At 36.2% G+C, this 11,614-nt stretch overlaps 1 protein-coding gene across 1 annotated transcript in view; it reads left to right on the forward strand.

Moving 5' to 3' along the window:
• LOC100922655 (patched domain-containing protein 4) overlaps nt 1-8,857 on the forward strand; it is a 78,464-nt gene extending 69,607 nt beyond the window's left edge. Inside the window, exon 2 of the mRNA XM_031964737.1 lies at nt 7,564-8,857. Coding sequence (XP_031820597.1) covers nt 7,564-8,064 — 501 coding nt within the window. The 3' untranslated portion in view covers nt 8,065-8,857. The remainder of the gene's footprint in view (nt 1-7,563) is intronic.
• Nucleotides 8,858-11,614: the final 2,757 nt, after the last annotated feature.

The following is an 11,614-nucleotide window of genomic DNA, read 5'->3' on the forward strand; positions in this document are numbered from 1 at the left end:
AATAGCTGATTCACCTGGCACTCTTGAGATCTGTGCAATACTTTCGTTTATTTTCTGCATTTTACCAATGAAAAAAATTAAGGTTTAAAGAAATTATTTGACTGCCCTACTTGTACAATTAAAGTCAAAGATAATATTTGAAACCAAATTTCATCTCCCACTGAAATCACTCATTTTACTATTCTTCAGCTTAAGCTGAAGATTGAACCTCTGGCATTTGTGAGAAAATTTCTTTTGGTCAAACTGCTTGTTCTAGTGAATGAAAAATGATTTAAGGAGGAAAGAACTAGTGTTGGACTATTCATTGTCAAGCTCTGGTTATTTTTCCTCACTGGGAAAACTACTTGATAGTAGGGATTTGTTTTATTTCCCTTTTAGTATTCCCAGACTTAATATAGTGCCTCACAAAGGTTTTCACTGCTCTCTCCAGCATGGAGGAGAGGAGACCATACCTATGATTTAATTAGTGTAGGGAATTCCTAGAGGGTGCCTGCTCTCCAAATTCCAGTTGCCAAAGGATACTGAAAGCTTAAGTGACTTGTCCAGGGTGACAAAGACATTATAAGTAAAAGTCAAGAGGAATCATCTTTCTAATTCTAAGGTAGAGTTTCTACCTACTGCTTTATTTACTGCCTTTCTAGTAGATGCTCAATAGATGAATTTTGACTAGATTTGAATTGAATTGTCTAAGGACCAGTGTAACTCATTTTAAAAAGTCTAATTAACAGGTTGGCTTTCAGGTTTTGAATTTTTTTTTATTAGAGCTCTTAAAGACCGTCTTTTAAGGAAGAGATAGAATTGCTATCTGAGCCAATAGGACTCATATCCCCACAATCAGGGATCATTGAAATATTGACAACTGATTGACTTAACTCTTATTCTTCTATGTGCCTCTGACATCATCTCCATTGGGACAAATTATATGTATAAAGAATCACGAGTGTTTGCTTTATCGTAGAAGGCTGAACAGAGTATTTTGGTTTGTGCTTTTGCCACTAGTTGTGTGATTTTATACAAATTTCTTGGAATTGTTCTTGTGCTCAATTGCTTTTATGATGAATGAATGGATGAGACAATGAAAGATAAATTATTTTCCCCAATGACATTTGATCAGTCTTTATTCTCTCATCCCTATCTCTTTTCATCAGTAGCACATGAGTAATAAAAGCAGTTACTTAACTAGGAGACAGGGAGGAATAGTTAGGTTGCAGAACTTTTCTTTGAGTATTGGGATTCAAAATTCTGCTAGTGTGCTGGGAATATGTGGAAAGGATGATATCTTGAATGTACATTCCAAAATGCCTTTGGACATGAACTAAGAAGAGATATTCTTTTGACATATTGATAGTCTTAATAATAAACTGGTAAATGTGGCAGGTGATGAATGTCAGATGGTAACTAGCATTTAGCTTCTCAAGAAAGTGAAAATTGCCTAATGATGAATGATGAAATTCTTGCCCATGGCAGGAAAGAAACTAGGTTGAAAACCTAAGAGAAATCATAATGAAGCTACAACAAAAGTATATAGACTGCCTCTTCTTTCTCCCATATATTGGTCAGATTTTCTGTGATTAATTTTTTGTTAGATACAAATACCAGCATTTGAAAATCTAGTTTTCCTTAGATAGTAGCATGAGAAATAGTGTGTGAAGAATGGGCAAAGGGAAACAATGATGGATTTGAGACTGGCGAGCAACAATACTTCATAGTCCTAAAACTATTGGTAGTTTTATCAAATAGATTTGTTTAACTTTTGTAGAGGACTATATTCATTTATTTAAATATGCTTCACTAAGAAAGAAGTTGGAAGGTAAGATATCCAATTTTAAAAGAGAATTAACCTTCATGCTTTTAAAATATGTAGAAAGTTTTCTTGAAGTCACAGTGACACAGTCGGCCCTAAAACAAATTATGAAATAGGCAGTCATTTGTCTCTAGAGCCCCCAGATTTCTTATTCTGAATTCCTTTCCTTCTTCATTTGGGTTACCCGTTCCATACCTTAAAAGCCCAATGTTTTCCCTCATATTTTAATTCCTCAATCTTCTCTAAGTTAAGGTTCTAATACAATCATTGACTCATTATTATGAATTCATGTCATTATATTACCAGGTATATTTACTGTTTACTTTTTATCTTTAATTGTGGAATGAAAGGCTTGTTTCTGACAAAAAGAGGAAAGGATTTAGACATAGATCTAAAGGAGAACAGGAGGAAGAAGGAAGATGAAATATTTTGGAAGACAAGACCATTCTTTGAATTTGTATACCTAGCACCTCGCAAAACATCTGACCTAGAACAAGTATTTAATAGTATTGATTGATTCTTAACATTAAAATTTAATAATATAAATATTGATTGATTGAGTCAGTATGCCACAGAGGAAAGAGTCCTGGTCTGGGAGCTAACAGTGATTAATTTGAATCCTAGCTCAGTGAATTATGAACTATGTGATATTGGACAAGTCACTTAATTTTTCTGGGACTCATTTTCTTCATCTGACAATCAAAAGTGTGAATCCAGGTGACCTATACAATCCCTTCCAACTCTACACATTTTTTTAATCACTGTCCAGAGTCAGGTGTAGTGATTTACTGAAAGATTACACAATTTTTGCTATTGGAATGGGTGAAGATGAAACTGTTCTATTTCAATTATGTTTAATGCAAGGGAGGAGGTTGCTTAAGGAGGGGCAAACAGGCCCGGGTAGTGAAAAACTGAGGTCAAAACTCCCTTACATATCAGTAGTAGAGTCATTCCTGAGTAACCACTGAACAAGTGAACTTTCAAAATAAGGAAACCAGTGCTGAAGAAAAGGGATAACATGGAAGTGGGAAAGGAAGAGGAAGAGAAGGAGGAAGAGAAAGAGGAGGACAACAGCTAAGGAGAATTATTCTTTAAGCCATGACCAATTTTGCTGTGAGGATACTTTGTCTTACACAGAGATTTCTATACTTTAAGTCAATAAAAACACCATTTTTTGCCCCTTTAAAGGACAAGGCCTTTAGCCAAAGTTGATTTAGGTGGCTTCATATTATTTCTCCTTCAAAGGCTCCTTGCAAAATAATATTTGGGTTTTGCTCCAAGGGTTTTTGTGAGAAGATCATTCTTGCTTTCTTGCAAAAATTAGAGTGGATAAACTGCAATAAAAACAGGCTAACTTTTTTGGGAACATTTTCTATTTGAAAACCTCAAAGGACCTTGGACTGTATTTGTTTGTTTTCATAGGAGAGGGAAATCTGCTCTCTTTGCTCCATCCATTTAGATATAAGAAAAAGATAAAAAGCATGTCCTCTTGGATGTAATTTTTGTTAATAAAAAAGAAAAAGAAAGAAAGAAAGAAATCAGATAACTTCAAAATAGGGATTTTAACTGCTAAGCAAAGCCAATGAAAACCTGTTATTTAAAAAAAAAAACCTATATTTAGACTTCCTAAATTTTTTAAAAATTTTTGGCCAACTGTATTATCAGCATTTTCTTTGATCCATTATAATATGCAAAATGACTCCTGAGGGACTCATAAATCTTCAGATTATTCACTTGTTAAAAATCCCTCAGAAATCATTTTCATGACTAAAATGCATACAGGCAGTCAGAGCAACACATGCTGAATGACATAGTGTAAGTTTTTATGATACTTTCCCTTTCAAATACCCAGAAGGGCAAATCAGTTTCAAAAACAAGTTATCTATGAGGGAGGGAGGGAGGGAGGAATAAAAGGAGGAAAGAATGGGGAGAAGGAAGGAAGGAAGAGAAGGAGGGAGAGAGGGAAAGAAACAGAGACAAAGAGAGAGGGAGAGGGGGAAGAGGAGAGAAAGGGAGAGGTGGGAGAAGGAAAAGGAGGGGAACAGGAAAGGGGAAAGGGAGGGAGGCCAGGAAGAAAGAAGGGAAGGAGGCAGGCAGGGAGACAGGCAGGCGGGGGGTGGGAGGGGGAGAGATGGAAAGAGACAGAGACAGAGAGAGACACAGAGAAACACAGAAACAGAGACACAGAGGGGAAAGACAGAGAAGTGAGTGAGAGAGAGAGAGGAGAGAGAGGGAGAAGGGGAGAGAGACACAGAGACAGAGAAAAGAGGAAGAGAGTGAAAAAAGAAGGAAGGAAGGAAGGAAAGAAGGAAGGAAGGAAGGAAGGAAGGAAGGAAGGAAGGAAGGAAGGAAGGAAGGAAGGAAGGAAGGAAGGAAAGAAAAGAGGGGGAGGGAGGGAGGGAAGAAGAAGGGAGGGAGGGAAGAAAAGAAAGTGGGGAGAAAGGAATGGAGAGAAGGAGAGAGGAAAAGAGGAAGGGAAGTGAAGGAATGGAGGAAAGGAGAAAACTCATAAAAACTTAAGTAAATAAATTTGTATTCTTGGGGGATTATCTGACTTGATTATTTGAGACTGAGTTGCTTAAATAGAATCTTGATTTTTTTTGGGGGGGGGGAGTTTCTAGTGCATCAAAGTGAATTACTTTGTGCTACCTAATCTTCTTTATGATTAATGCATCTTCATTTATCCTCATCATTTCACAGAATTTAGACTATAGGATCATGGCATAATAGCTGAAAATGATCTTAGGGGACATCTTGTTTAATTCCCTGTTGATGAGGGAAGCAAGATTAAGTGATTTTTTTTCAAGGTCACAAGGATAGCAAAAAAGACAAGATTTGAACTGTGGTCCCTTAATTCGAACGTCAGTTCTTTTTCCAAACATCTATGCTATGTCTTAATCAAAAGACTCATATGAGACCTCAGAGTTCCATTAGTGATGCTATTAGATGAAAATACTGGAAAGTGAATCCAAGATTAAAATTAGTGGGGAAAAAAGGTCAAAATTTGATACCTCAATAGAAAATAAAGTGAAAACCTTTCAAATGCTGGCTCAGAATAATACAATTTTGTTTAGATTGGTTAAGCTGAGTGAATGGACTCATTGAGTAGATTGATAATGTGTCCTTCACCTTTATTTTTTAAGTTTGGGAGAAGAAATGGACAATGTTTGGCATAAATGGCAACAATTATTAACGAGTAAATGAAATTGGCTTTAAATCCCATCTCTAATACTTGCTACTTGTGTCACATAGAACAAATTCCTTAATCTCCCTTGATTTTAGATTTGTCATCTGTAAAACAAAGGGTCTGTAGTAGCTATGGTCCCTTCCAACTCAACATTTAGAATCTATATGAAGCACCCTTTTAGAAGCATTTATTATATGTATTTTAGCTTGTTCTATTAAAATTCCTTCTAATAATCTTAGGTATTGTGATAATAGCTAACAATTATAAAATACTTTTAAATTTGCAAAGTTCTTTGCATATGATATCTCATTTGGTCCTCACATCAACACTGTGAAGTAGATGCTGTTATTATTCCCAAGGTTTTGCAGACAATGTTATAAGATTGAAAATGTTATATGACTTGTCCATGGAGTTATATGGATAATAAATGTCTAAGGCATGATTCTAACTCAGGGTTTTCTTATTCAAAGTCCAATGTTCTATCCACTTCACCACCTAGCTGCCTCATACTATTCTTTGCTATCTTTGTTGACATTCTATACTATTGCTTCATCATATCATGGAGATGAACCTGAGTTCTTAAAATCAGTGTCAGCAGAGCACAAACTTTTTCTGGTGAACTAATATAAATAGAATATGTATCTGCAATATGAAATACTTAGACTATCTAAATGTGGAGAAGTTCAGGCATCAAAAGACTGGCAGCTACGGGATTTAGTACTATGATTTTTCCCCTTTTTTGGCCAAAGAATTCATGAAAGTCATCTACTAAGACATGAGGAGTGAGAAAGGGCAGAAAAGGAAGGGGCAATGCAGTCTGTGTTGTTGGAAAGCTCACTCAAGTACTTTTCATCCTAATTTTCTAAAAGTGGACCATGAGGAAAAAGTAATTTCTTACCTAATGACTTTCCTTCTCTTCTTACTTTGATTCCCCCAATGAATACCAATCATCAGAGCAATGAATTCTAGATTTAGAGTTAGCAGGGACTTTGAAGAGGTCATCAAATACAATCAATTTTATAGATGAGGGAAGCAGGATCACAGAGATAGTATGTGTCTGAGGCAGGATTTGAACTCAGGCTTTTGATTCCAGATTCAGCACTTATACTGTATCATTTAGTTGCCTTTACTGGCATTAAGGCCACTCATGAAACATTTATTACTTATTTTCTGCTTGAAAATTCACAGGTGGCATTTAGAATTTGGAATGTTTTATATGTTCATTTCTTATTCGGGAAAAAAAAAATGGCCAGAAATGAATTATCCTAAGGAACTCTGGCTGAGAGAGAGTAAATTGTGTACATGGTTGATGGCATAATGGTGTTTTTGATTGTAAAAGCAGAACCCTAACTTCATTTAATCAATTTGCATTTAGAAAGACTGACATCACAACAAAGGTCTATAGGCAGAGCTGGTATTGCTAACTTCAACAAACTATGGTATTTTCATAAAGGAAAAAAATGCTTGGTCTAAGCAGGAAACTAGAACAACTTGCCCAAATATAAAGTCCTTTTTTTTTAACCTTAAAATGATTCAATCACCTGTTTGTTACTATTCCAGCTCAACATATCTTTTTCAATCTCTTAAATTTGTATTTCTTCAAACATTTTTTCTATTCCCCATTCATCTTCCTAAACTTTTACAATCCTCAGTTTAATTTTATTCTTGATCTCCTTAACCTAGTTTTAACCATAAATTGGCTGGCTATACTCTATCACAGGGGAGAATATGGCTCTGAGATCTACTTGTCTAATCATGGTATGATTCTTCCTTTGTACAAATGCAAATGCTTTAGCTAAGGAACAAAAAATGCAGAATACTAACTTAAGTAGTTGTTAGATTGCTGTTGTTGGTTGCTAATAACTTATTCCATGCATCTTGGGGACAGAGACTAGACTTATGATTTTATTGGTACAGGGAACTGCCTGGCTGACTAATATCCCTCTATAGATAGAGGTCAGAACTATTTTCAACAGCTTACAAACTTAGAAAGTTGCTCAGTACACTGAGAAATTAAGTGATTTATTCAAGATCACTAAGTTAATATGTATGAGAAGTGGAGCTTGAACTGAATTCAACTCTCAGACCACCAGGCCACGCTGCCTTTCACGACATGTTGCCTATTAGGTGAAATAAGATTCCGGGAATGTAGTGTTCTATTCTAGGAGCTTACATTTGGCTCCCAAAGAAGGAAAGTGTTCAGGATGAAAGTGTGGGATGATTGTGAAGTTATTAATGTGCATGTGGGTAGTAGGAAATGAGATCTGTGACTTTGCAGCAGTCTTTTGTAATACTGACAATCCTACATGGTATATTCCATATTGATTTTTAAAGGGCTCAATTTACTTCCTAGTCCTAAATTGACTCTATATCCCAGTTAATCTCCCCCTTTAATGGTCAGTCAATTAATAGTTATTAAGTGCCTACTATGTACTAAGCACAGAAGTTAAAAAAAAAAAAAAAGGCCGTTCCCACCCTCAAGGAGCTCACAATTTATTGGACTCCTTCCTTTGGAGTCTGAAATACAGCTATATTATGCCCCACCGTAATATAGTCTCTTTTTGTTTCCAAGGATGGGAGGAGCACCTTTATTGGACACCAACTGGGTGGTGTCGATGTGCCCAACAGCAAAGACCAGCGGGTCAAGTCAGCCAGAGCCATTCAAATCACCTACTACCTCCAGACCTATGGCTCTGCTACCCAAGACCTCATTGGGGAGAAGTGGGAGAGTGAGTTCTGCAAACTGATGAGGAAGCTGCAAGAGGAGCACCAGGACTTCCAGCTGTTCTCTCTAGCATCGTTTAGCCTCTGGAGAGACTTTCATAAGACCAGTATCTTGGCCAGGAGCAAGATCCTGGTGAGCCTCATGCTGATCTTGACTACAGCCACCCTCTCCAGCTCGATGAAAGACTGCCTGCGGAGCAAGCCCTTTCTGGGCCTCCTGGGTGTCCTAACAGTTTGCATATCCAGTGTAACTGCGGCAGGGATATTCTTCATCACTGATGGAAAATACAATTCCACCCTCCTGGGGATCCCTTTCTTCGCAATGGGTAATTATCCCTCTTTATCATGATAAGATTTTTGTGGCTTTGGTAGAAGAGATTCCAGATAGATTTTTGTCTTTGCAATAGAATTAGGGATATTGCTACATCTGTTTTAAATCTAATTGTGTGGTTTGGTTGGGCTATGAAATACATTCCATTGATCAAAGCATTTCAGGCAGGAATACATCTTAACAAATGGCTCCCAACTTATAGTTTAAGGGATAGTACAGTGGACGTGTTACTGCTGATGGAGGCATTCTATATCAGTGTCCTTATCTATGAAATTAGAGAGGTTGGGCTCTGAATTCCTTTCTGGCTGTTACTCTATTGTTGTATGAAATGCCTTCCCCCTTTATAACAGATAATTTATTTTTAATCTTCAATATTAAAAAATATTGATATTTCATTGCCAATATATTCTTCTCTTCCTCCTAGAGAGCTAGTTATCTTTCATTGCAAAGAATTTAAAAAGGAATGAGACAGTTCAGAAAAGCTATTTATACATCAGAAAAGTCTAATCTCATATAATGTTTCAAATACATAGTTTTCTACCCAAAGGTATACAGGTAAATGTTAAACTACAATAAATACAAAAAAAAATCTAATGCACAGAACACACTTTTAAGCATAATTTGCACTAACTTTTTTGTTATTTCTTTCTTAAATCTAGATAATCAATAACGAATAAATAAAGCCCTAATTTGTAATATATGACAGTTTTCCAAAGTAAAAAAGGTCATACTGAAAAGCTGACAATCTGGTCATCTAAACCTGTTCATACTAGTACATCCCTGCCCTCAGCTATGCAGATGTGGGAGAGAGAAGGCCTCTCTTTTGAAAGTAAAAAGTGTTCATGGATCTCCACATTATAATAATTATACCATTCATATGTCTGGCAGCTACTGGCACAGTGGCTAGAGAGCTAGGCCTGGATCAGGCCCAGTTTAATTTTGACCTCAGACATTTTCTTATTGTGTGTCCCTACGTGTCATTTAGCCTGTTTACCTTAGTTTCCTTATCTGTAAAATGTCAATATCAGTACCTACTTCCCACAGTTTTTGTGAGGATTAAATGAAATATTATTCATGAAATACTAATAATAAGCCAGTGCTTCTTTCCTTTCCAACCCATTAAGCAAATATATAATGATGAATCTCTTTGCTATAACAACTTAAAACATTATACTTTATTGATACTTTTTTAAAGAATCATATTAACTTCCCAATTAATAGATATATTAGTCCCCTCATTAGATTCACAATAATATTACATATATATTTGAAATATATACATATAGAGGCAGGTAGGTAGTGTAGTAGATAGAGCACCAGCCCTGAAGTAAGGGGGACCTGAGTTCAAATCTAGTCTCAGACACTTAACACTTCCCAGCTGTGTGACCCTGGGAAAGTCACTTAATCCCAATTGCCTCAGCAAAAAAAAAAAAAAAAAGAAAAAAAAGAAAGAAAAGAAAAGAAAAAAATGAAATATATACATATGTACCCTCTGTGGCACATAGCTCAATCATTGTCTAGGAAATACTCTGTGAAGTCCTTCCAGTCTTCACATATATATATATGTATAGTTATGTATATATATATATATATCATTTGGGGATCTTAGTTACTTCTCCATAAAATGGGACGATTGGTTTATCTAGATCAGAGCTGCCTTTTTTTCCTGCCATGAGCCATTTGGATATTTATAACATCATCATAATATAATATAGAAAGCTGTACAAAGTTATAATCTTAAAAACTCAAGCAGTGAGAGGTTGTTTTACCTGACTTTCAGCTCAATCATCACCTGCAATTCCCTTGGCAGGGCCAAACCAAATGATTTGCAGACCTTATATGGCCTACGAGTCAGACATTCCCGACCTCTGATCTAAGTAATCTTTGGGCTCACTTACAGTTTGATTTCCTTCTATCTTATAATATCTTTGTGAGTCATATAGTTTATTTTGTCCATAGCCAAGTGTCTGTTTGCTTATTTATTAAGACGAGCCATTTAAAGATAAGAACCCCTTGCAATGACCCTGCAGCTACCAAAATGGCAGCTAGTAATGAAAAAAAAATCTGAGATAAAATATTCTCTACTCTGCTTCTTCCCAGATGAAGGATTGAGAATTATTACTTTAAAAATCCTGCATGGGTTTTAAATGTTTGTGAATGGCATGTCCAGTTATGAAAATATTTATGCAGTTGATGCCAAGGGATAAAGATGCTTTAGAACCATCAGTCAATTATCCTCTAAAACATTAAAAGAGGAACACTTGTAGTAACCCCATTATTCTATTGCCCTTATAGACTAAAAATGCCCCATCTTTCCACCTAAATTCTTTCCTGCTGCCACTTTAGAGATATGTCCTTCTTTTTTTCCATCATGATTGAGAAGGGATTTTTAGCAGCTCTCATGCTAACAATTGTAAAGGCGGACTTCTACCAAACTCTCATTTAGAAGGTACCGCTTCAAAGACATTCATTAATAGATGAGGAAATGTGTTGGGGGATGAGCAATGGAGGACAGGAGGTGACTTGGTGTTCATGGGTATGTGGCTAAAAGGAAGATTGAAGGAAGAAGAAAGGGAGAATTATAGCTCCAGAGCAAGATTGATGGGTCTTATCTTTCAGGTGATTACAGCGCTGATATCTATGGCATTGCAGGAGAGGGTTTGTCAGTTGCATGTGTAATCTAATCCTTTGTGTGCACAGACTCGACAAAAAAATTGTAAAAATGGACTCTGGGTGGCCAAGTGGCATGAGCAGGAAAGAATATAGCTGAAAATGAATAGTTTCTACTTCTCCAGGTTAAAAATCTGCTGCACTGCTCTCTGATTTATACCCTTAATAACCCTTAGTATGCAATGAAAGACTCAGGAACAAGGGGAAAATAAGGGTGGACAAGGATTTTCCAAGTCTTTTGAAAGATGTATGTTTCCTGATCATGGGAAATATTCTCTCACCAGAAAAGCATGCTTTCAGAAATGTTGGCACAAGGCAGGCACTGATTATGTATTTAGAACATTTTGTTATTCATAAGAGATTCAGTTACATTAAATGAAGCACAATGAGAATTCTGGGATGCAACTGGTATCATTCACCAAAGGGGCAGGACTATACTTGGGGGTATAAATTAGTTATTTAAGAGCTCTTTGGGGCTCTTTCAAAATCTATGAGTAAGAAAATTATATAATGGAAACATTTATCAGGGAAAGATAGAGTGATATATCCCAAGCATATAAGAAGCAAAAGAAAAGTGTCTCTCAAGAAGCTAGATAATAAAATGTACATTATAAAATTCTGATAGCAATTTCTTGTATTATACAACTGACCTATACTAGCCTAGAAATACAAAAATGAGACAAATGCCTAGATTAATGTAGCTACTTTCTTTTTTATCTCCCAGTGACCAGTGTGGTTCTGCAGGCCTGGGGAAATAATTCAGTTCTGAGGTATGTTCATTATTGCCCTAGGTCACCCTTAGGATATCTAGAGGACCCCTGGGAGATCAAATCACTTCTAGAAAAAATTAAGGGATTTGATTTTCCTCCAACAAAGGATAAGTGATCCTAAATCTCTT

Source organism: Sarcophilus harrisii, chromosome 4, assembly GCF_902635505.1.
Source record: "Sarcophilus harrisii chromosome 4, mSarHar1.11, whole genome shotgun sequence".
Classification (NCBI taxonomy): domain Eukaryota; kingdom Metazoa; phylum Chordata; class Mammalia; order Dasyuromorphia; family Dasyuridae; genus Sarcophilus; species Sarcophilus harrisii.